The sequence below is a fragment of the Nipponia nippon genome, unplaced genomic scaffold, assembly GCF_047370975.1.
Source record: "Nipponia nippon isolate SJK-2023a ecotype South Korea unplaced genomic scaffold, ASM4737097v1 scaffold_4, whole genome shotgun sequence".
In the NCBI taxonomy this organism is placed as follows: Eukaryota; Metazoa; Chordata; class Aves; order Pelecaniformes; family Threskiornithidae; genus Nipponia; species Nipponia nippon.
Genome location: NW_028262358.1, coordinates 93,536,972 through 93,563,053, shown reverse-complemented (window position 1 = coordinate 93,563,053; position 26,082 = coordinate 93,536,972). Strand labels below are relative to the sequence as shown.

Genomic DNA, 26,082 nt, shown 5'->3' with positions numbered 1-26,082 from the left:
AGATACTTTTGCTGCTTCTTTGGAGGATTATTTTTAAACTGCAGCTACTCTCCAGTCACACTTACTGATTTAACTTTGAAGTGATAATACTTGGCCTGTTTGACCCCAGGGAGTGAAGATATTTAATATTTTGTCTTCCCAGCCCAGACAAACAAAGCAAAATAAATCCATTAAAATGTAATTTTAAGAGTATTCCCAGCTTTTGTTAGCTAAATCACATTTTTGCAATTAACGTGATCGTTATAAACATTTTAGGCCTTGCTCAAGACCATCTGCGTATATCAAAATAAAACATTCTCATCCCAATTTTACGGCACAGCTCTGTTAGAAAAATATTTCCATGAAACAACAAAATCAAAACAAAACCTTGCGGTTTAACTCCCTAAACAACAGAGGTAGTTTAGATTTATTTCAGCCGTCTCCACCACCGCTCTGTGCATAATAAAAGTGCTTCCCAACTCTCCTCACACAAAACGCAAGCGCTGTCATCTCGGTCCTCCCTTGCTGCTTGCTCTTCCCACCGGCACAGGAGTGCGCTCTGCGTGCCCCCTGTCACCCTGGCAGCTGAAAATTTCCCAGATTTCAGCCCCCAAAAGAAAGCAAAGGAGGTGAATGTATGGCCTGAGAGACACACGTGTATTTCCATCCACCATCATATTTTCATGGATGTGGGGACAGAGCAGCAAGCTCCTTCACTGACCCAAAGGCACCGACAGCCGGTGTGTCGCTGCCTTTCTAAGTAAGGAGGTGCCTGCCCCTGTGGCCTGGGAAGGCAGCAGGCAAGGCACGGGGTGCTGGGCCCATCACCCCCTTGTTCCACCTCCTCCAGAAGCCGGTTTGTCTCCATTTAACTGGGGCCAGCTGGCTTTGGGATACCAGTTTATGTTCTTCCCTTGTAATGAGCCCCAAGAAAGCTTTTCAGAAGTGGCTCTAGCACCCGTGAGGGTCTGTGCTCACACGGGAAAGATCTTTTTACTACAGGCATGCTCCAAGTCTGGAGTTGCTGGTACAACAGCCAGCAACATATCTAAGCGCCTCCATACAGGCCATGGCTCTTTAGTTGTGAAGTTTATGCTCCAAGGGTAGAAGAGGGCAACTGGCTTGTGGCCAGGCTTTGCCAATGAGCAGATGAACCATCACAGTTGCCTCAGAGAGCTGTAACTGAATTTTCTGGGGAAACCAACACACTGACACATTGGGTTATTGCCTACCAGTTCAACCCCATCCCTGCGTGACCTGACAATGTGAAAGTAAGTTAATATAGCCATGCTAAGGCCAAGCTTCATTTGAGACACAGGCCACACATGAAGCTCTCCCGCGTAAGGAGCACCTGCTTCTTCTCGCTTTGAGAAGACATGTGCGAGAATAGGAAACCTTCTCCAAAGCTGCTGGGCCCTTTATAGCTACATAAATCTGCAGTCCCACTATGCGAATAGCAGCTTACTACAAAACTGGGGGGGGGAAAGGAGCTGAAGCCATCCAATTCCACAGCTTCAGCGCAGGACAAATACAACCAGCAGGATAAATGTTTCCCTGCTAAGTTTAAGCAGCAGTAGCCAGTTGCTGACACGGCTCTGGAGGGTTTCTGCCTGCACGATCATAATGGATATTTTACCCTTTAATGTTAACAGTGTTTTCATAGTATGTATTTTTCTTAAATTAAAAAAAGCCCTGAACTTTTAGCAAAGCTCACTCTGGGCCTTCCCTTGTTCCTCTGCTATCCACGGTGGTTTGGCCACTGACAACAAAAAAGGAGGACCAGAGCCTTTAATGCCCTACTTTTAAGCGTTAATACATTTACAGAAGACTATACAAACAAGTGCCGAACAGCAATTACACATTATTAGAGCTACACAATATTTGTACATGTTGCTAAAACAATGCTGCTAAATGAAGAAGCTTTATTAGTTTAGAGTTTTTGGCTGCTGTTATTAAAAATATATTTACCTGAAAGGAAATCCAAGTATTTCATTTTACAAACGATTTAAAATATAGCAGTAAGCAACATAAACTATTGCTTTTTATGTTTATACAATTTTTTTTTGGCATAACACTGCCATACAGTTACAGAATTATAAAATATATCTTTATAGTGCATTACAAATCCAGAAACTGGTTACCACTCCTACCACATACATATGGTATTGGTACTACCAAACATGCACAGCATTCTGTAATTAAACACTGCAAAGGAATACAGAGAAGAGAGCAGGACCATTCATAAAAACTGACATGTAGCTGTTTCATTTTGCAAGTAAAAATTGTTGGGGTTTGTTTTTTTTCTTTTTACTGCACTTTTTTCTTAGAATACATTTTAACAATGAAGTCTACGATATTTCCAAATTTTATCGGTGCAAAACTATACCTAATCATCTGTCGCTGAACTCAAACTGCATAAAGGGCAAACAACCATGGAATAGGTTAAAACACAGAAAAAAGAGCAACTAAGGATTAGCAAACATGCTTCAGCAGATCCCAAAAATGTAAGTGCCATAACCTTTTTTACTGCAAAACAATAATTTTCACATAGTTAGCCACAGTAGTAAATACATTCAGTATATTTCACAATAAACTTTAGTTGATGAATACGCCACTAGACTTGTAAGCGTGGTAGAATTAAAAAGTGCCAAGTTTCTAAGTAGTAAGAGACTTCTTTCAGAACAATTTGCCAATTCTCACATTTGTTATCTTATAGCAAACAGCTTAATGCTTTTGAAAATAAATATAAAGGTGATTGTAAGTGTAAAGCCACAGGAGGTCTCCATTTAATTGATCTCTATAGCATTTGAACTATATTTTAGGAGTCCATTAGGTATGGCATGTATTAAATATATTCTTTAAAATAAAACTCTTGCTTTCCCCAATGGTCTTAAGTAAGTATACTTAAGAACATGGGCCGTAAAAGGAACACAGCTTTCAGGAAAAGAAATAGTTCATAGGCAGTACAGAGCACAAAGATATTACAGAGACACAATTTACATTCCCGTTGGAGAACTGCATCTAAATATCTGTTAGCAGTGAATCTATGGTGTTGACCATGACATGAATGGAGGGCGGGTTGCCCATTCTTAGGCCTTTTTGACCCATTCTTCATTTTCAGGCTCTGATGGCCATCAAACACACCTTTTGAGCAGTTACTCCACTTGCAAGTGGAACTGGGGACACGTATCAAAATACGTTACCAAAATGTGGAATGAGGAATATGGTTCTTGGCAAACCCCGCACAGTATTTTCAAATTTACATGATCACAACATTAGACCCATTGATGCTGGTGTCTCCAAATCCAGAAGTACCTCCCTCAGATGTGTGCTAGGAATAGGCTTTGCCTTTGACTGATCTTGCTTTTACACCAATAGGAAAAAAAATATCTGTTCTGCAGTTGGAATCTGACTTTTAATACTTTGTACAAAAGGATTTATGTATAAAAATTTATTCAGAAGGGACAAGTAAGACAATATTACCATCAACACAGGACAAGTCTTCTGCCTAAGCAGACATCTTCTGCCTAAGGAGAGAAACATAGGACATTTTCCACCTAAGCAGGTATTTTATCATTAGAATCTCTCACGGCTTTTAAAAACTGACTTGAAGTGGATTACTGTTCATCTTACGGTACTTTTAGTAACTGTGTTCAAATGCACTAGCAATTCTTGAATAAGCAGATCTGAGACAAACAAGAGATTATTTTTTCCACACAGAACATAATTAAAACATGGAACTCACAGCCACAAGGGATTGTGGAGGCTAAAAGAAACCATGAGTTCGAAAATGGAAAAATTCCTGGGGAAAAATGGGGTCACCTTATCTGTCCTTTGCTTCACACCATCTGTTGGTGGCCACTGCTGGAGGCAGGATACAAGGCTAGAAACATCTTTGGTTCTGAACGATACTGGTAGTTCTTAGGACAATGTACATCATTAGCGTGATATTGTCACACTTATTAACAGTAAAACTTGCTTGACATACTTGCATCTTATCATAAACACAGCTTTTGTCAAGGAAATTCAATATGATGTTACCTGTAAAAGTATGGTGTACTAAGAATTACATTTTCACTTAAACATATATATCTTACTATAATTTGTGATCAGTACCATCACAACTGTCAGGAAAAGCAAGGTGCAAAAAAAAAAAAAAAAATCAATTAAACAGATATACATACATTTTATTTAAAAACAAACAAGAGCTGTTTTCCATTTAAATCTAGTAAATCTCCCTTGACTTACCTTATTGGATCATCCATCAAAATTATACAAAGCTTCTAAGGTCTGTAAACTTTCTAGTTATAGTACAGGTATATGCAACTGCAGATTATTAGAATTATCCTGGAATAATTCAAGGAGGCTTACACTAGGTTACATGAAATATTAACTATGATTATACAAATACCTAATACATCAGACTGTTGCAATCTTAGAGCAGGAAACTGAGGAGCTGACCAAGCCAGGGAACAGCTCTCAAAGGCTTCTTGCAAATATTTTTAGCATCTTTCAGGATCACGCCTTTAAGCACGAGCAATATGGACACCAAGAGCTCAGCTCTGCTCCTAGATAACGCGCACACGTGTATCTGCTCTCCTTATCTGAATGATCTGTGGTGCACACCTCGCGTACCCAAGCTTTCAGTCTCTACGCCAACACAGCATCAGGTACCGAGGCACAGTTACGTCCTGGATAGTAGGGCACAGAGCTGTAACTAATCTTAAAGCGCTGCGTTTTTTGCATGATTTGTACGATCGCTTCACTTGCATGCGCGTACTCAGTAACATTTGGTCAAGTTGTGCTTTCATATCCCCTCACCGTAGGATACTTAAAATCGAATTCACAGGTGTGTGGATATACACATCACTCCCACTTAATAGTACCAGAGACTACTCGGATGTACTTATTAGGAAAGAACCCCTGTGTGGGAGGTTCTGTTCAATTAGTAAATGAATAGCTCAGATTCCAGTCAAACACTGGGCCAAAATACATCATTGTAGTAAGATCACAGAAATCCCTGAATAGTTAAGTGTATGGCGAGACAAAACCAAGTTTAACAGTGAGCAAGTGTCCTGACTTTCTTTGCACTTCCTCAGTTTCTGAAGTAATGGTTAAATAACTAAGGGCTGGCATTTCTGAGAATACAATCATTTCAACATATATTGTACTGTAAACCTGAAAGCCAATACTTGGAAACTTCAAGCATGGGGTGCTTCTGGTTGCTAAGGCCATGATTCTGTCATGAAATGCATACAGTGCACCCATCTGATGATCCTCGCAAACCTCAATGGGATGCTACACTGTAGCCTTGCAATGAATCCTTCTTTTAAGCACTTGCAAGATCAGAAGCAGCAACTCCTCCAGGAAAGGAATGATAAACCACCACATTTTACATAGAGCAGAACTTGTTAGTTACAGCTGAAGTGTCCCATGGGAGTAATTCTGTTGATAAAGCTATAGGACAAAGATTATAGAGTGCAGGAGCCCACCTGACACAAAAAAACCTCACTTACCTAATCTCCATAGTTCTTTGTAGGCAATTGGTATGCCACTACTCTTCTCACTTCTATGAAAACTGATAGAAATATACTAAGTTGCAGATTAAAAAAAAAAAAAAAAAAAAAAAAATTGCAGAGTTAGTAAAGATATGAGTCCCAAAGTTGTTGACCGCATTTTCAGATACACCAGGCCCTTAATGCAGATAGCCCTGCCAGATTAAAAGTACGTTAAGTACTTAATCATGAGTGGAGAACCAACAAGCACGTATAGGTGAAAGCTGTGTCACAGTACCAGAATACCATACCGCAGAGAAATCTTTTGGATGCACATCGCAAGCTTTCTGGTTTAAAATTAGAGCAAGATTTCTTTTTTTTTTTTGTTCAGTAGACAAAAGATGAAAGATCTCCCGAGGTCATCAATGTTCAATCAAATTACAGTATAAATATAATAACAGCCCCAGCATCCCTTATTTCGCTTGAATACTATGCATTTTTTTAAAGTGTTTAACCTTAATACTAAAGTCCATAAATTGAAGGCTCTGTCTAACTACCAATCTTATAGTTATGTTCCTCATACACATGGTATAAATTTTTCCTATGCCATTCAAGAAATAACTATGCAAAAACAACGCTATTAAGTTGGTATGGTTAGGCACTCAAGATTTTCAAAGTCATAGGCAGAACATAAAGTTGTTCTCCCTGTGCGTACGTGTGGGGTCGGAGTCCTTAACCACAGGGACCAATTTTATCTCAGCATCTCCTGTCCCCTTCTGCTCTGAAGGTCAGAGGCAAATGTGAATATGGGGATCCTAGTTCAAGTCCAGGGTACTGTGAAAGGCTTCTCAGCACCTTCCCAGCTTTAAAGAGGCAGTGGCTGTGGGAGGAATTCTCTGGGGCATTTCTGCTCAGACAGACTTAATGCCTCCTTGAGCGATCCGGGTTACGCTTAAAAAAAAGTAAGGAAAGGAATGTACGTACGGGGACAAGTCAGCACAGGAGGAGGAGGGATACGGCTTTGTTCTTCCCTACCTCTTCAGGATGAAAAGAGCCTAATCTTTGTCCATGGTTACCAAGATCTCTAACTGCCACTCTTATTTGATCCCAAGAAACAGTGCTACCTGGGGAAATCAATGGATGACGCACTGCCATGATGGCAATTAGCGAAACAGAAAAATAGAACACATTTTGTCTATGCTCTGAGACCCCTGAAGACTGTCATTTTGAATTATAAGACTTGAATAAAGTCCTGTAGCACTCTGACACCCAAACTGTAGTCAGCCACTTGCTTCATAACATTTCATCAAAAATACATTAAAGGCAGTGGATAATATATACACTTTTAAATAGAAAATACATACAGAAGTTTTAGACTATTTTAGGACTGTAGAAAATGTGAGTTCTACCTGCATTATTTTTTTAATTCCTATTCTACACAATTAACTTGCTGGGTACTATCTTGTTTGACTGAACGGCATGAAGTCAGAAGAGGCTACTCGGGGAAAGCAGCCAGTCCTTCAGTGAAGAAAGCTGGGAAAGATCTTAATTGGGAAATTCCTACCTGCTGGGCTCCAGCTGGGCCAGCAGACTGGCCTGCCTCAGGTTTCAGCCGATGATCAAAATAACATTAAACTGTGAAAGACCTCTGATAGAGAGCAAAGAGAAGAAAGAGACATCTGGAAGGAAGCATCAGGACTGCCTTCCTCTCCCAGGCCAGCAACAGGGGGTTCAGCATTGTGCAGACCTCACCCAAAACCGGCCAAGAAACATCCAAGTTCAGGTAAGATCCAGCTGGACAGGCCTGGTGACATTTTCTCTGACGGCTTTGATGATCAAGCAGTGCTTTGTGGTGAAGATGCTACTTTTCAGCTGTCCAGAGGCTTTCCAGGCGCTGAACCCAGCTGAGGGAGTTGTTTTACTACAGCTGATCAACAGAGAGCTTTCACACCAAGACCAAATCTGAGTGATCAAAGAGATCCCTCCCCCTAAATTCATAGTAGTAACAAATGAGTCAAGAGAAGAGAGAACTTAACAGTGACTAAAAGAAGTCTAAAGTGCAGTTTCCCTTGTACCCAAAAGCTGTGGATACAGTTTCATTGCAAGTTAAATTTTTATTCGATGTACAATGATACCCAGCTGCGTAGGCCATTTTGATATCCCTTACTAAGTGTCTCTGACAAGGATGCTAATCTAAGGTAAAAGATGCGGTGCAAATACTGCCATTAAACATGAACATAGTTACTAAAAAAATATCCACTAGGGAAAAAACTGTGCTCTCAAAATAATTCCTAATCATTTTATAAAAGGAAATCAACGCTTAAAGCATAGTAAAAGAAACTTAAAAAAATTCTGATGCTCCAAAGCTTTCTGGTAAGTTACGCTTTTTTTTTTTTTTTTTTTTTTTTGTAAATACTGGATGAATTTAATGGCAAAAAAATAGATAAGCAATCTGTCTGGAAAAGGTAATGAATTTCTTAGCTTTGAATATACACAGTTGTTTTCAAGAGCCACACCTGGTTGACTGCTGATAAACTGAGATTCAAAAAAATAAAATTCATTAACCCAACAGAAGCCTCATCTGATGTATTCGCAACAAGCATAGCCTCATGAACATTTATACTACACTAGATGGAAATTTCACCCAAAATGAAGGAGCAATGAATAATTTGCTTCATTCAATATGAAACATAATGATTTTTAACCTCAGGCTCACGATTTGAGCTCGTCCTTGTTTTTTGTGGTGGTCCCCCCTGAAAGCATATCCTTATCAAGGTTATCTTGTAGATCTGCTGATGCGTTATTTGAAGAATTCTCAGTGTCACATAAATCTTTCTCTAGAATGCCTAGGTGATTTCCACAGTCATCGTTCAGATTTTCATCATCTTTTTTGGAATGAGAAGCATCCTCCTTTCTGTCTGAAGTATCATGAACTTCTTCTGATTTTGAAAGCTGGCCGGTATCAGTATCACTGTTCTTTTCACTGTTGTTCTGCCTAACAGCATCACAGTTCATTTCTTGTTCATCCTGGTCATTTTCTTCCCCGTTTTTTGTGAGTTCTACCTTTCTTTCTTCAGTTGTTTTACCAGCTGAGCTTCTACTTGCCAATGTATTCTTAGGCTCTTTTGATTTCTTATGCTTAGAAATATAACTATTGTGAATAGAAATTGGAGATGCTGGCTTTTTATTTGTTTTGCTTCCCTCCAACTTCTGTTTTCTTGGGGGTCCCCAGATAAAATGCTCTGAGGGCGTATAATGTTGCTGGGCAAATCTCAGGAGTTTCCTCCTTTCTCTTCGGTCTCTAATAGTATACACAAAATATTCTAGAGCACTTTGCTTAATGTTGGGAATGGTATCTTCCACAAGAGCTTCATGGAGAATAAATTTTACCAGGGGAGATTTGAAGCTCTCATATCCAAGCTCGCCAAGACTTTTCAGAATTCGAGTGATTCTCAAGTAGTTGTGTTGAGACCTTTGGAAGAAAAGGGTGAAAAATTCCATTGAATCAGAAAAAAAAAAAAAACCACCTTACAGATACAGAACTGGAACTGCAATTCCTCGCTCCTTTTTATCACTCCACACGTGTACTTCGGACTTCCTATACTTTAATTTCTCACAGCTGCTGACGCTTGCTAGCACCTCCTTTGCTAGGATGTTGTGAGTGAAAATTAGCGTCTGTAAAATGCACTGAGGCAACAGGCTGAAGAAAAAATAAAATCAAAGTGTGTACTGATTTTGATTCCTTCTGCTGTATGTATTCTCTTTGAGGAGAAAACCCAGTCACTTTATAAAATACGGGTTTTGCAGTGTATTGCAGTAATACAGCTACAGAACAGGACTGGTTGCACTTCACTTAAGCTGTTTAAAAGCTGGGTCTCCAGTCTAGACTAACTACCTGCACTTCTGATACAGTCACTGCTGGGAGAAAAACAGGCGCCTCTGGAGAGCAACTCCCACTGTTGCAACAAGTGTCTAAGATAAATGGAACCAACTATCTTCTGGAAGCGCTTGTGAAGAGCTCTTTCTCTCATAAAGTACACCTAACTAAACAGTAAAACTTAAATGCCTAAATTTTAGATGGCTAAAATTAGGTAACAAAAAGTCCCAGTTCCTGACTTAAAACTGCGTAGCTACTCACTGGTGAGAATATAGGAATTACACTGTAATATATAGAATATATATAATATAGGAATTACACTGTAAAAATATGCAGTGAGTAACATTGGGCTTCCTGAAACCATTTTATCTGTGGCCTGCGTCTGAGCCCACACCCATATTGACTCATGTAATATTTAAATAAAATTAATAGCAAATTATTCCCATTATTCACCCAAAATTATGCATCAGCAATTCTACCTACAAGCTTTCATTTGGACAGGAGAACAAAATACTGCAAGAAAACAATCTTCAGCTCTAAGGTCAGAGGTATTAGGAAAGCGATCACAAGATTTGGAAAGAAATTTTGATACAATTAATCCACATGGGACAAAATTCAGTGCAAACTTACGCTCCACACAATGCCAATGAAAAGCGACAGATGTAATTTGCTGAAAGTTGGGCTAAAGTTTGACTTAATGCATGTCTAAACCTCTCCAGTTAAGCACTGCAATTAAGAAGTATTAAATACATAATATTTCATGTTTTGAGGAGGGAGGGAAATCTTGTTATTTAGCTTCCATACAGGTGTGGAGAATTTGATTTTTCTCAAAAAGAAATGTGAATACAAAAATAAGCCACTCATGCTTTCCAACTGAGAAGCAGTGCTTTGGGATCAGGTGAAAATGCGTTCAGTAGCATGACAAACAAATGAATTCAGAACTGTGATCTTCTTCAGCACCATCTGAAGTTGTATTTTCAGGGAACTCAATGATGTCAGTTAGACTGGTAATGGGCGAGAAGCACAATCAAAAAAAGGGGAAGGAGGAACACACACACATACAGACACAAATAAGGCACTGACTATTTCTTTTTCTCTTTTTCCTGGCAATCTTTGGAAAATATACCGACCCTTTCTCTAGAAAACAAAAAGCTAATGAGATTCTATGGCAATTCTAGAGAGTGGAGTGCATGTCATTACTTACTCATTCAAATGTTGAAATCTTTCTTGCCAGTTAGCAGCTCGTGCTACGTTTCCAGTTTTATCAATTAGTTTTATTCCAAAAAACTCCAACATCATTTTGTAAGCCAAAAGGAATCTTCTAATTGCTTCTTTTGTTTTCTTGAATTCCTAATAAACAAAGAATACATCCAAAATTCTAAGTGGCACTAAAGCAAGTACTTCTGCATTGTATAAAACAACTCTACATAACAAAAAGCAGTTATGTATCAAAATTAATGTGATGGTTTGTATTGAGCTCAATTTGTATTACCTCAATTTCATATGTAGTTAATTCTTTAGCATAGAAGTTCAGACCTTGTTCCCTCAGTGGGAAAAGCCTGTTAAAAGAAAAAGCACATTACGGCTCATACTATATGAACACTTAATCAAATTAATGCTTTGAAACAGAAATAGGTAATAAGTGACAAACCACTGTATGTAAGTGTGGTTATGTTCCAGTTTTTCATAGTCTCCTTTCCATTTATTTAGGACTTCTTCAATATAAACCCCTGCATAAAAATAATTTGAGAACTGTTAGGTAGCCATCAAAAACAGCATTCAGCTACATAAAGTACATGCCATGCTCACATAACGATAGAATACATACTTTAATTCTCTTTCACATACTATGGGAAATAAGGTCTTTCACAGCCCTAAAGAAATTCATTTTAATTTAAAGTTAATTTAGTTACTAAAACTTAATTAAAAGTAAGAGATTTATCAAATTTCAATAGAAACAAAACCAACTTAACTGAGTTACCAGCAGAGGGTACGTGACAATAACCTCTGTAAAATATACTTCCCCAAAAGTTCTCACGTCCTAGATCCCTTTATCACACTGGTAATTAACAAACCACTTACATAAAATATTGCATCATGAATCACCTGCCATTGCTTTAACATGACAAAACTCTGCACATATATATATGCACACACAGACATACATACATATATATATACGTTTTCTCAATTAGCTGTGGCCAAGAGTCTTGCTGCCATTGCTATGAGTTTGACCTTGGGTTCTCAGGTCATGCTCAACAAATGAGAATTTCAGCTTTCAGTGGTCTCAAAACAGTTGTGGAGTTCAGTCAGTTCCTCTTGGAAAGACACGGTGATAGAAAAAGGGGACAAAGTACGTGTAAAGGGAAATTAATCATTCTTCGCACTGAGACTGTGCTCAGGAAATTCAGTCATGGGCCAGGGCACTTTTCCAGGCACTGCACAAATACACAAAGTACGTAAAACGATGTTCCTTGTTCCAAAATCTGTACAGTCTCTTTCCATGAATGAATGGCTCAGTGTTAGCCTGTTTCTACTCTGAAACCAACAACAGTTTTACCACAGCCGCATGGCCTCTCCCAAAGTCAAACAGCATAAGAGTAGCCTAAAAAGCCCAAAGCCCAACGTAGACAGTCTCCTATTATACATAGGAGATCTCTCTCTCCCCCCAGTGAAAATTTCCACTTGGATCTCAATGACAAAGGAAAACTCATTCGGTACTTTCCTTCAAGAAATGGAGCAAGCAGCCAGTCAAAGGGGCTGCTAAGAACATGTGGTTTCCAGTGCAGGTAAGGCTGAAAAAGGACCTTGCAAAGAGGACCTCCTGCCATCACCGCACTGTATCCAACCTACATTTCAAGTATTGGAAAACTCGCTGCTCAGTTCCAGGGTGGAGACACGCATAGGCCAGCTCTGAGTAAGAACCACAAGCTAAATCTGTAGGTCGTGGAATTAAACTTCAGATCTAGTTTTGCACTAGAAATGTCTTTTTTTTTAATAACATTCCCCAGTAGTTCCGTCCCTAACGTGGTAGCTTAGACTCACTCTGAACTCTCTCACAGAATCACAGACTTAGGTCAAGGTGGTGGCTACTCTTTCCCATTCTCAGTAAAAACTTCTAAGTAACCTGAGCTCACAGCCACCAACACTTCAGCCTCCATAGCCTATCAGCTACCTTTGACACTACCAACTGGGGTTTTCTCCTAAAATATTAAGAGAAAATTTATTTTTTACAGATTTTAGGAAGGAAGCCCTCCTCTAGCTTTCATGACTATCTCCTCCCGTGGCTAATCCTCTTGAATTGCTCCTTCATTTTGCACTTTAAAGGATCCCCCGCCCCAGACCTTTTCTGGCGTTCAGTTTCAGGTTCATGTGGTCCTCAAGTTCACATGGACCTCAATGCCCTTCTCCTTCTTTCTGTATCTGTTCTCTGTGTTAACGTCTCCCGAATTTGCTGCCGCTGTACTGGTAATTCACAGATCTAACTCTTCTTCCAGTCAAGCTAAAAACACAGTCTTCAGCATCTGCCAGTGGCTATCAAGATAAAGCTGAAGATGATGAAAACAAAGGTCTTATTTTTCTTTCACACAACCTGACTTGTTTTCTCACTTGCTGAGGACTTTATCACTATCTTGCCTATGAACAGCTCTCATCTTCAACCTTCCTATATGTACATCTTTACATCCTTCTATATAACATTCCTTCCCATCCAGCTTCCTATCAGCACTTTGACGTTTTGCATCTCAACATCCTCTTTCCTGCCCTTGAAAAGTGCCCTCTTGTCACGCTTATATCTACCCTGAATGCTGCCGGTAAGATCATGTTTCCAGACCACGGCTTTTTTATATTGCCTTTTTTTTTTTTTTTTGCTTTGCATTCTTTCATTGTGAAGCCCTTCTCTGTAACATCAGACAAAAACTATACGCCTTCACTTCCAAAGCCTTTTGAGACCCGTCCCTTCCTACCGCATCAGAACCCACTTGTTGCTATGAGATTGATCCTGCCTCCGATAGGATCCTGCCTCAACAGCAGCCTCCACGTCTCACTTCTTCTGGACTCCAGTGTGCACATTGGTATTTCCTCCCAAGCTGCTCTCATGCTGAGAGGATCTTTCTGCAAACTCCTTCAAAGTAACCTCCTCATCATTCTTTTAAAACTTTTAAAAGCTTATTTTTGGCCTGCAATTTTTTTTTTTTGCCAATGGCTAAGGTCTCATGTGCCGAGACTCCTGTCTACCATTCTAACCAAGATTTTTATTGCCTCCTTTTGCTTCCCCATCTGTCTGCTGCCCTCCTGTCTCTCATACTTTGCTTGCAGACTCTCTAGAGCAGGGTTTGTCGTCTTTCAGCTCGTCCTGTGTTTGTGCAGAACCTTGCATCTGAGGTTCCTGCTCCACTACCAGACTGGTCCCATTAGGGACTTTGAGAAATGATTTTATTATTGTTATTATAATAAACACACGAGATAGTTACAACACATTCTTTTTCCCTTACACAGCGTTCAGGATAACACCCATATCCCTGCCAGTCCTATTCAAGCAGGAAGAGTTTGTGCAGTATAATGGAGCAACTTTATCTTTGTTTAATAAAAGGTAGTGCCACTACTGTAAACCAGCGGTACAAACAACACCCTGCACTACATCATGCTGACAACGCATGAGAAAAGCACCACCTCCCTAGAGCGAAAGCGAACTCTGGTTTAAGCATAACCTGCTCCTATGTTATCAACATGTTACTCCAACACGGGAGGTTCAGGTCGTACAAACTAACTGTACACCTTTAATTTGTCAGCACCGCATTTATCACTACAGTTTCACTTTGTTACTACTATTAGTGAGCATTCTTTCGTTATCACTATTATTGCTACAGATTACTCACCATCAGGTTTAAAAGGGATTTTATTTTTGTAAAAGCGGAGATTGCACAAGTCATTTTGATATCGAAGATCTTTAAAGTTCTGCTGAAAGAAAGGAAACAGAACATTTTCAGCCTACAAAAACCTATCAAGAGTATCCAGAACGTGATACTGTGCTCTCTGAATAATTTGAGGACAAAAAAAATTCAGAGTTTTATGAAAGCTGGAAATTACTTAGAATTACTTTTACACTTAAAGATTCAGTTTAAGAATCTGCAAGTTCCTTCTGACTGGTCCCTTCTCCTACTGAGGCAGAGGTTAGAGCAGCAAGCACAGCAGCACCTTGACTTTGGTCTCAAGGATCTTTCAAGATGCAAATAATAATAAGTCCAAACTCTATCATCTATCCTCTTTGATGTTCAAGGCACAAGCCTTTTTCTGGGCTCCTACTGCTGTTCCCAGGCTTACACATTGCACAGGTCTGCACGTACACCGAGGATGAAAAGACATCGCACTAGTTTCACTCCTCTCCCACTGGCATATGTTGGGCCTCTGCATCAGCTTTTTGATTCTTCTCATTTCTCATATTTATGAGGCACCACAAAGGTTTAGGAACGTTTGGGTTGTGTGCTGTCTTCTAATAAAAAGGCAGTTTTAAACCATAAAATATTCTTACTGGATACTGGTGTCGGTACTTGTATAGATCTCTCGCTGCGTAGAAGCTTCTCTTTGGCCTGGCTGTCAGCTCAGTTCCATCACCACTCTGAAACAGTTAGAAAGTAGACAATAACTATACACAAACACACTAAATAGCGAATTTGTGTAATATTAAAAGAATTATTTTTCATGATGGATTTCAGCAACATAAACATACAGAAGTGCATGTATTTGCCTACTGTTTGGTCAAACACTGAAAATCTCCCTGCTGAATACTTAACACCACACACTTTAAACCTAAAATAAAAAATAAAATAAAATACAAAAGCAAGACTATGATATGTCCTTCCAATGACATTGACCTTGCTTTAAATCAACAGGTTGATTGTCATTTACAAATGCAAGCCTTCAAAGTAACCCAGCGAGCGCCAGCACAAGATGAAATAAGTAACGGAACATGAAAATGCAGAGACGCTCCTCAATTTGAGCAGGAAATCATACTATTTGCAAAGACTATCTGTCATGCCTACATTGACTTCATTGCTATCGTTGCATCCTGTAGAAGAAAATGAACAGTCATGGACAAGCCAAACTGCAGTTCTGACACCTGCTTGAACCGTTTCCTATTATTTGTTTCTCAGAACTTAAATTTAAAGCCTAGTAAAAAGAGCCACTAAATCCCAAACCAAAAACCTGCTTAGAAAAAACACATATGTACGAGAACTTGTACTGGCCCCCAGCTGTTCGGAAGCTGTGTCCTGAAACGACCAGAGCCCATCAAGGTCAATGGAAATAATCCCACCGACTTCAGAGACCCCTTGAAAAAGCTGCACGCATTGAAGAGAAACAGAAAATGAAGCATTAGTGTCCAGTGACTTCAACTTGCTACCAACTTTATTTTCTTTGTAATTTCTTTATCACCATACTGCAGCAAAGAGTTTTGTATTCTTCAGTCTCATAAAATAAGTCTCTACACTAAAATCAAAGGCCAAATGAGAGAAAAAAAAAAATCGCTCCACTCCTTGCAATACACATGCAATGGGTTAAAGTCAAGCCTAAAAAGGGAAGTTCCCTGTGAGTGCACCAGACATTTGCCTTTATTACTGCCCACCCCATTGCTTATTAATCTCACAGTAACGACAAACAAGCATCTGTTTTCATTCTTCCCTTTGCAAGGCCAAGCTTTGACCATACCTACAGGCAAAACGCGCTTACTTGAACAAGCAACGCCCCTTGACACTCAGCTACCAGGCGTCAGTATCACCACGTATCAAGCAGAAAAGGGAAAAACGCTTACGCTTATTTCATTTTGCACAGCTTCCGAATCAAATATAAACGCAACACGTCTAGCAGGACAAAAAAAGACCCAGCTGGTCCACCCAGCGTTCAGGTCTAACTCCAATAAAATTACTGGCAAAGCAACGCTTTATTTCTTTAGGGTTGGCATTTTTAAAGGTTCCTGAAAGACAGAAACTCTCTCTGAAAATGCCTCACTTCGGGCCCACAAATCCGCTGCCACGTATGATCCAATACTCAGATTTTTAACCCGTTTAATTAAGAGGCCAAGTTCCAGACTACACTTAATTTAAAGCAGAACCTTCTCTAGAAACGGGAGCAGCGGGACTGACAGCGACTTCGAGGCCTCCATCTCCTCCCACGAGCAGGTCACCCCAATGCCGGGGGGGAGCAATCAGCTCGTTTCTACTCCAGGCGAAAGCCGCTCGGTCGCAAGGCACCGCCGCTCCTCACGCAGCGGGAAGGTCCCCGGGCCGCGCCGCCTCGGCCGCCGGCAGCCGCCCGGGCCGAGCCGGGCCCGCCAGTGCCGCAGAGCGGGGAGGGGGGCAGCGGGGCTGCCCCGGCACGGCCCGGGGGCCCGGCTGGGCTCGGCTCCACCCGTCCCCCGGCGCCGGGGAGCGCAGCGGGGCAGCGGCGGGAGCGCCCGGGCCGGCGCCGCACGGCGCAGACGCCGGCGGGAAGCGGCGGCCCCCCCCCGCCGCCCCGCGCCCTGCCTCCCCCGCCCCGCGGCGGCCGCTCCTCCCGGCCCGCCGCGCACGGCCGCCGGCCCGGCGGGCAGGGCGAGGCGGGGCGCGCCCGGCGCTGGCGGTACCTGCTCGGGGCTGGCGGCGTCCGCCTCTGCCCGCTCCCCTTCCTCCGGCGGCGGCGGGGAAGGGGGCGGCGGGGGCTCCTGCGGCCGGCAGTCTGCGGCGGGCAGCTCGGCCGGCTCTTCCCCGCCTCCCGCGGCGGTGCACACCCCCTCCTGCCGCCGCGGCTCCCCGCCGGGATCCGCCGCCGCCGCCTCGGGCTCCGAGTCGGTCTCCCAGGTGGAGTCGCAGTCCTCCACCGTGGTGGGCTCCTTGAAGCTGACCCCGCTCAGCAGGCTGCCCATCGGGCAGGGCCGGGCCTGCCGCCGCCGCGCCGCCCGGAGGCCGCGGAGGCCGAGGGCTGGGAGCGGCCGCGGGGCTGCCTACGGCTGCGGCATGGCGGGGCGGGGCGGCGGCGGCCGGGGCTGCTCCCCCGCCCGGCCCCAGCCCACGGACAGGCGCAGGGCGGGGCTGGAGGCTCCGGGATTTCCACACCAGACACGCACGCACGCCCAGTCCCCCGCCCGCCCCACGCCGCCCGCCGCGCCCAGCCCCGGCGGCGGGCACCGGCCGCAGCGGGCCGCCGGCACCGCGGGGCGTCCCGGCGCCGCCCCGGGCAGCGCTCGGCCGGGTGCGGGGCCCCTGGGCCGCCAGGGAACGGGGCCGCGGCCGCGGGGCCGGGGCGGTCCTGGGGAGAGCCGTGCTCCGCAGGGAGATGGCGGAGATCTGCCCCCCGAGGAGGTGCGCCCCGGGGGGGTCTCCTCTTGGAGGGGACCTCGGTGTCCCCCGAAGGGTTACGAGAAAAGCAGGTGGGTGCGGACGTTTATCGAGGAGCGTGGGGACGGCAGCTGCCCCAGGGCAGCGGTCTGTGAAGGAGATGCGTATTTGGCAAGGGAAGCCGCCGTGTTACCAGCAGCGTGCCAGCACCGGCTGTCCACTAGCCATGGGGCAGGGCTGCGGCCAGGCGGACCTCAAGGAATACACAGGTGCCGGAGGGGACGGTAGTGGAGGGGGCCATAGTGGTGTAACCAGCCCGCTTCAGCTGCTTCCAAACCCCCTGAGAGTTTGGGGGTAAAACTGACGTGACATTCAAGGACGGATTTGGCAGGGGCAGTGGCAGTGTATTTTGTATTTGGCTAGAGCATGCCTTTTGGACAGAAGCACTGCCTGGAGAGAAGGCCGGATGAGCCGAAGGTTTAGCACGTTGTTTCAGTGGCTGCTCTCGCCCTCACGATTAAAAATGTGTTCTTCATTTCACACTCACGGATTTCTGCCTTTTCCTTAAAGGCAGTTCTGTGGTGTCCGGTATATTGACTGCTCCTAAAGACATGCACTATCATCAAGTCCTCCTCTTGGTAAACCAAACAGGTCGAGCTTCTTCAGCCTCTCGCCGTAAATTACCTTTCCCATTCCCTCACTCATTTTTGTGCCTTTTTTTCTGCCGCTGCTTCAATGTTTTAGCATCCTGTTCAAGCGCAGCTACCAGCAACCAGGATCGTCAGTGTAGAGACAGTATCGTCTATAGATTTTTGTTTCCCAATCCACTCTCTATAAACTGAAAGATCATTTTAACTCAAGTTGCCACAGCATCGTGTTTAGACGCATTTGTATCGCTCTCAGGCGTAACCCTCCTTCAAGCTCGTTTGCAGTGTGTGAGCTGCACGCACTGACACCAAGGACAGGGAATTCCTGGGAATATTCTGGTCCTCAGCCCTTGTTTGCTGTTGCGGCTCACCTAGGCGCAGCCACAGCTGCACGGCTGAGCTACGAGCCTGCCCTACGGCTCAGTCTGCTTCAGGTGCTCACGCCTCTGCCTCCCCCCACCATCACCTGCCCTGGCCAAGACAGTTCTCCTCTGCTTTTCGTGGAGATTTGTGAAGGCCCTTCAGCCTTCCCAGCACCCCTTAGTCACCATCGTGCCAGCTGCTGCCCTTCTCAGGACCCAGCTACTTCCACCCAGTCCAAGATCAAACCCAGTGGTCCCAGCCAAGACCCCCACCCCAACATTCAGCCCACCCCCCCGCCTCTATTTTAGCCCCAGTACTGGAGGTGGTCCCCATTCCACAATAATTGGACAGCAGGATGATCTTGCACGAATTGGTCAGTCTTGCCCACTCTTCTAGTGTTGGAAACAGTCATTTAGGGATACTTACTGAAGGATTTAAGAAACAGGACATTTACTTAACAGTCTTTAGCCTGACAAATCTTTCCACCTTATGAAAAATCAAAGCTTTAGAAACCTCCAGCGCAAAAGGTTGCATCTGAGTCTTCGTTTTAATAGCCACCAATGGACCTGTTTCTATACCGTTTACATATACTTTTGACCTCCGTTACATAGCGAGACAATGTTATACAGTTTAAATACATGTTATCTAGTATATATATGTTAGAATATAAGATATTATCATTTCGTATGATGCTGATTAGTTCTTTTTTTATGAGAAACAGAGTATGATTGCTCCCTATTTGGCTCCATGCTATTCACAATCTTATAGACCTCTACCACTTCAGTACCTATTGTTTTTCTTCCAAGATGCAAGGTCCTACCCTGTTCAGTCTTACCTAGCATGAAAGCCATTGCATTCCTCTCGTCGTCCTTGTGACCTTGTCCTTTAGGTTTTCAAGCTCTACTGGAACTTTTTTGAAATGTGATATCCAGGAATGCATGCAGATACAGGAATGTTCAGCCTCATTCTTGCCAGTGGAGAGTGCTTTACTATGGAATAAAAAATCCCCATCCAGAGGGCACAAGCAAGGTTATAAGAGGGCAGGCAAGCAGTAAGGCTGGATGCTAGAGCTGCAGTTGGGGGAACATTGTCTTTTATAAAACTCATGCTTATGTCTCACATTTTTGGAGAGTTCCCTCTTCTTTGGCCTTATTTGGAGGAAAGGCAGATTTGTTTCCTGCTTCCACAGTATCTCTTCCCACGCTGTTGGCATAGTTTGAAGGAACTGACTTAAGAAATTCTGATGTCTGGAACCCATTTTTCTTGACTGCCTGCTGACTAGCTATTTCCATTGACCAACATCAGCTGGTCCCAGTATAGACCAGCTCCGCTTCATCTTTTGTCAGTGCTCCCTCACGTTGACTGTGTTCATACTAGGGAAGTGGAGCCTCAAAAGCATGCCTTGTGCATGTATCAAAAATCAGGTGAAGGTTTTAATGATATTTAGTTTGCATGGCAATTAATCCCACAAACTAAAGATCTTCCTCTAAGAAAGCTCTGTCTCTTGTGCAAATAACTGCACCTTATTATAGAAAGCTCTGTTCTACCTGAAGAGCAAAGCTATCAGCCAAATCTCATCGCACAGCTTTAGGGGGATTTTTAAAGGATCTGGATCTCAGACCACTGATACGAACTGGGAATCAGATTAATTGACTTGGTATTGCTATGGGAAGCCAGTGCTAAGAGCAGAAGTCTGCTTTGACTTACTTACAGTAGTCCATGCTGCTGAGGTGATGTGATGGAGTTTCCTGAAGTACTGGGATGTACTTTTGAGGTCTCTTGAGGGTTGATAACTAGGTATACCATATTGCTTGCAATCTATACAAGAGGTAACAGAAATGAGGCTGGCTGAAGCCTAATCGAGTGGTGGTGGATTGCCAGGGTGGTGCAGGTTTTCCTAGCCAACCAGAAATGTTGTAAGGTGTTATTCACTGCTGTAAAGGAGCTTATTATAAGGTAGGCTAGAAGAAATCTCAAATTGGAAACTGAATTGACTGATTGTTGGTATGGCACTTTAAAAAAAGGCAGTGACACCAATGATGTGAGCCTTCAAAATGTTTCAGATACCCATCCAAATAATTTCGGTTTTAGCTGGGCGCGGCTCTCGTGCAACTGATTTTCAGCCTTTAGCTTATCATTGGACAGTGGCTAGTTTCTAAGTGAGTTTGCTCAGGAAAAGAAAATTGAACAGCTCTTACGTAGATCACCATCCAGCAAGAATCGCTCCTTAGACAGTGATGAGGCATCCAGTTGGTGCTTGTTGAGACCCAGCTGCACTGTTGTGCAGCTGAACGAGGAACGAAGGGTTGCTTCCCTGAAAGAGTCATCTGCTATCTTTAACATATTACTCGCGACCATCTCTCAGCTGCCCAGAAGAGCATGGGTTTGACTTTTTGAGATAAGAACACTCTAAGCTTTGGTTGTGGTGGGGCAGATCTGCACTTTGCCAGGTGTGTGCATTTTTTCCATGAACAATGCCTCCTTTCACAGCTGCAGCTTATTGCTGGTTCTGGTTGTGAACTGGAGGCAGTCAGGATCCATGAAGAGGCTCTAGCACCTTACATAGCTTCTTAGAGTGGTATTTGAGAGCTTGAACAGATCCCCACAAGACACAATTTAATTAAAAAAAAAAAAATTATTTCAGTTATCTCACAGTTGTAATTGACAGTGATTTTTGAGAAGGTGGTGAATTTTTAGCACTTGAGTTCACCAAAGTATTCCAGTACAACAGAAGATGAGTAAGTGCTAAAGCCAGGAGGACCTGTTTTGATCAGTCTGACTTCTGCATAACACAGGCCAGAGGAGTTCTTATCCTACCCATTTCTGAAGAATGATAGAAGACCTAGGGAAATGCAGACCACTGTCGCATCAAAAACTGACTTTCATAAAGCTGATGAAAAAACATAAGCACTTGACTTCTGGTTATATACTTTTATATACATTTTAAACAGCACAAATTAATGAATTTTTTTTTTTTTCTTTCACGAGGACATGGTTTTATAAGGACTTCAAAATGGATACCACATCACTTTCTGGAAGCTAATGCTGCACGTATATCAGTGTGATAACTGCAAAATTTTATTAAAAATTAAATATGAGGTAATTGTAATACTTCATCATTATCTTGGGAGGATGTTTTGAATAGGATACCAGAGAGGTCAATTAACAACTGTGGAGAGTCTTACCAACCTAATATTAAGGTGCTATAAAGCTGGGAGGGATTATGCATCCTGAGAGGATATGAATAGACTACAAAACCACTTTGATAAATGGCAGAAGAGTGCAAAATAAATAACACTGGTAAAATGAAATTTAGTTCAGATAATGTAAAACGATTCATAGTGGATACTTAAACATACAAAGGTAGATTTTAGAAATGCAGAAAGGCAGCAATACAACAGAAATATCTGGGAGTCACAGTATTATTAACGTAAGTTTGGACAAGGGTCTGAATATATTTGGACACCAACATACATTTGGGCAAGCATACAATGTATGTATGACAATGGTTAGTATGCAATAGCTGTAGCTGACTGGTATTTTAATGGGGTTTGTTACCTTGTTGGCTTATTTTTGAAAGGAACCGGGCATTCTGACTATGGTGAATTTTAATTCTCTTCTTTAGTTCAGTAATGCCCCAGATTGCTAAATGCCAAGCCTGATGCAGTATCTATAGAAGGTGAATCTAATTTATAACATTCTCCATAATTTTCCTCTAGTGAATGTCACTGGAAATGATTAACTAACTGGAAACTCAGAAGTCAGGTTGTATATTTGCGTAAATTTGTTTCTATTGAAATTGGAAATTAATTTGCAGAGAAGAAAAGACTTCACATAGATCATGCTAGACATTACAGATCAGTGTATTAAGCTCACTAAAGTCAGTGAAGTTCTTCCTTTTTTTGCTGGATTATGATTACAACCCTGAAGACCTTAACTAAAGCCCTGTTTATTGGAGTGTCTTGTACTAGGGCTCTGTAAGGGCTCACAGCCAAAGTAAGCCCAGAACAAATGAATAAAAGAGCGTATTACCTTGAGATGGTCTGTCTAGGTGGCCAGAGAAGTACTCTCAGTCTAGTTCTTAAGCCTCTAAGATTCTGCTCAGTTTCTTCCCAGACTGGCCTTTCAAATATGGCACAAGGCTGCAGCCAGTTTCTTGAGAGGAAATTAATCGAGTTGTAGGATGCAACATGGTCTAAATGAGCTGCTGTGCAGCAACCCATGATTTATAGCTAGGGTCCTACATCACCCTTGTGATGGATGGAAACCAGCTGCCTGGGTTAGCATGCTCAGCTTTCCTGCAGCTAGGGCTTGACTATGGTGCAGCAGCAGGTCAGCTGCCTGACACCATTAAGAAATAACATTTACTTGCCAGAAATTCACGCAGGGTTAGGTGATGCCATTAAGTTTTGCTGAAGGGCTCCTGGACTGCACCAGGCAAGCTAGTAATTTTGGCAGTGGAACATAGAAAGAGATTCTTCTCCCTGAAAGACAAACTGAGAGTGTGATTCAGAAGCCTGGATGCAGGCATCCAAGTGCCCTTGGAGATCCCTCAGTGTATCCATCTTCTGCTGCAGAAGGGCATTGGTGCTCCGTAGGCTCAGTAGGTCCTGTGGTGCAGCTGCCAGTCCCATGCAGATGTCTTGGCTACTCTAGGACATCTCAAGGGGAACGACACACCTGCTAGGTGTATGCTTATCACATATGGGCATAGGCCAACTATGCCTATGTGTGACTGGTTGGTTGGCTGAATCACTTTGAAAGCTGCATGGACTGTATTGACCAGAGCTCCATTTATCTAATGGATGCTTACACCCCTAGTTAGCTTGTAGGCATACAGCTATATGTAAACAACTAAATTTAGGTGTTTTATTACAAACTCGATCCTGCCCCTAATCTTCCTGAGCATCCATATTTCTTTTGGGAAGGTGTACTACAGACTGTCTTTGCCATTGGCTGTGTAAATGGACATTTCTGATCTGACAGCACACAGTATCTCCTGCCTTGAACTTCCAGAATTCCTAAACCAGGTACCTTATACCTGTGCTGGATGTAGGACCTGACTTATCAGTGTACTCAGAGTAGGCCCAACCCCCCCAAAACTCTGTGATTGTCTTCTCTGGGACATTAACCAGAGACACAGACTAACATCCTTCTTATGCCTGAGCAGGCTTCTTATTTGGGGGATTTATATGCCCTGAGGCATCTAACGTGTAGATGCCTAGGCCTGAGCTAATCACATAACGCTCCTTGTGTAGTCAATGGAAAAAAACAGGCACCTCCAGAGGATGATCAGTGTCATCCTAAGACAGGCATTTTAAATATGTAGGCTGAATCACTAAAGAGTTGTTTGTATCTACTGATTATAAAGGAAGCCAAGGTCTAGCCAAACTCAGGTTTAGACATCAGACTTTCAAATTGCAAAAATTACATGACATCACCCAGTTCCACACTCTTAAGGTTTTCTGAAGCTATTGAATTTTGAATGGAATACCCAACTTCCTATAGGAACAGGAGTGGGAACCCAACTGAACTGGTGGTGAGCATCCCTTTCCCTGACATGAGGAATATCTGTAATGAGGTCATACCATGTAATACATTTCCAGTGAGAGACGGAGAGGACCCTTGTTTCAGAGTATCTGTTGCCAGATATGTAGAACTCAAATCTCCTTAGGAAGAGATAGGGCTTTAAACCTTCCTGCCACATCCTATTGAATTTCTTATGCATAAGATTATAAAGATAAGGAGACTAACAAGAAAGTTGCCTCCTCCTTGGTCTTTGAATGAATAGGCAGTCTTTGGCTCTATGGCCAACAGAGAAGTATGAAAGGGATCCCTACAAATAAAAAAGTCCATGTTAAATGATATGCATTTGTGCAGTTCTGTAGTTTGCTTTTGGATGGACAATTGTGGATTTCATACAGTTTGTCAAGGATGATTTGAAAATGCCTAAAATCATTGATCTCTAAGACCTCAGCAGTTAGTTCCAGTCAGAGGCTGGCACAAGGCCAAATAACACGTGTGACAGCTGCAGGCAGTGACTCTGCCATCACCTGTTTTTCATCCTTTTCCATATCATGCTTTGTATGTCACCTGTAGAAAACCTATATAAATGCATAAACTGGGGAAGAAGTTTATCAGGGAAGCCATTTTTAATTAGGTCACTGACGCTCCACAGGGCTTTTAGCTTGTGATTAAGGCAAACACACGTAAACTGAGATATAAAAGCAAGCAAACAAACACAACGAGAAACAGAAACCACCACCAATACTGGCTTTCATTTACTTATCACAGGCCCAGAGATTTTTCACAACTGTTCAGGCTAGTTTACTTAGTTAAACTACGTAGCACAGCATTAAAACACAGGTCCAGCTCCCCAGCTGCACTGGGGCAGAGTTATCTTCTGCATCAGCCCTGCCTGTTACTCTTTGATGGTGCCTCAGAGTGACGCTTCCCCATCCCTGCCAAACTCTGGATGACTTCAGGGTGGGCAGGCTGGAGGGAGAAGACTGCACAGCCGAAGAATTCAACTACTTTGGAGTGATGAGGAGCAAGAAATGGCCCATAGTTTGTGACACGAACCTGATTTGAGATGGGACTGAAGCGTGTTATACTTCACATAATGTGAGCTTCAGAGAAAACTCTGTAAGCAGTTAGTGAACTGTTGTGGTTTAACCCCAGCTGGCAACTAAGCACCACACAGCCACTCACTCACCCCCCCGCGGTGGGATGGGGGAGAGAATCAGAAGAGTAAAAGTGAGAAAACTTGTGGGTTGAGATAAAGGCAGTTTAATAGGTAAAGCAAAAGCTGCGCGCACAAGCAAAGCAAGGAATTCATTCACTACTTCCCATCGGCAGGCAGGTGTTCAGCCATCTCCAGGAAAGCAGGGCTCCATCATGCATAACGGTTACTTGGGAAGTCGAATGCCATCACTCCAAACGTCCCCCCCTTCCTTCTTCTTCCCCCAGGTTTATATGCTGAGCATGACGCCATATGGTATGGAATAGCCCCTTGGCCAGTCTGGGTCATCCCCCCTGGCTGTGCCCCCTCCCAGCTTCTTGTGCACCTGGCAGAACACGAGAAGCTGAAAAGTCCTTGACTATTGTAAACTCTGCTCAGCAAGAACCAAAATGTCAGTGTGTTATCAACGTTATCCTCATCCTAAATACAAACCAAAGCACTACACCAGCTACTAAGAAGAAAATTAACTCTATCCCAGCTGAAACCAGGACATGAACACAGATTCTGGAATGAAAGGAGTGATTTTTTTTTATCTTAATTGTTGCCTCTATAATATTCCCTATCACAGGCTTCCCGAGATCACCACAGGACAGCCTCATCATAATGCTACTGTGTTCTTCTATTCTGAAGAAAACATGTTAGTAGAGCTGTAAAAGCCTCTCCCCCTTTA

The 26,082-nt window shown here is 43.0% G+C and overlaps 1 protein-coding gene across 3 annotated transcripts; it reads right to left on the bottom strand.

The window, feature by feature from the left end:
• Positions 1-1,750: 1,750 nt before the first annotated feature.
• On the bottom strand, positions 1,751-17,339 carry OGFRL1 (opioid growth factor receptor like 1). Of its 3 annotated transcripts, none has more exons than XM_087774439.1 (7): positions 16,970-17,339; positions 14,882-14,968; positions 14,229-14,310; positions 11,003-11,081; positions 10,844-10,910; positions 10,556-10,701; positions 1,751-8,946 (listed from the first exon to the last, which is right to left on the bottom strand). In XM_087774439.1, exons 1-7 carry the CDS (start codon positions 17,246-17,248, stop codon positions 8,187-8,189), a joined length of 1,500 nt encoding a protein of 499 aa, XP_087630565.1. In that variant the 5' UTR covers positions 17,249-17,339; the 3' UTR covers positions 1,751-8,186. The 3 variants fall into 3 exon arrangements, with proteins under 3 accessions (XP_087630565.1, XP_087630567.1, XP_087630568.1); XM_087774441.1 differs by having other exon boundaries at positions 14,229-14,307; XM_087774442.1 differs by lacking the exon at positions 16,970-17,339 and adding an exon at positions 16,460-16,631.
• Positions 17,340-26,082: the final 8,743 nt, after the last annotated feature.

Excerpts from the sequence above, each read along its gene's own strand:
- OGFRL1 (XM_087774439.1), bottom strand. The coding sequence starts at position 17,248 with ATGGGCAGCCTGCTGAGCGGGGTCAGCTTCAAGGAGCCCACCACGGTG. Across the intron at positions 14,969-16,969 it reads ACGCCGCCAGCCCCGAGCAG|AGTGGTGATGGAACTGAGCT; the intron begins GTACCGCCAGCG and ends TAACTGTTTCAG. Across the intron at positions 10,911-11,002 it reads AACCACACTTACATACAGTG|GCTTTTCCCACTGAGGGAAC; the intron begins GTTTGTCACTTA and ends TTCTTTTAACAG.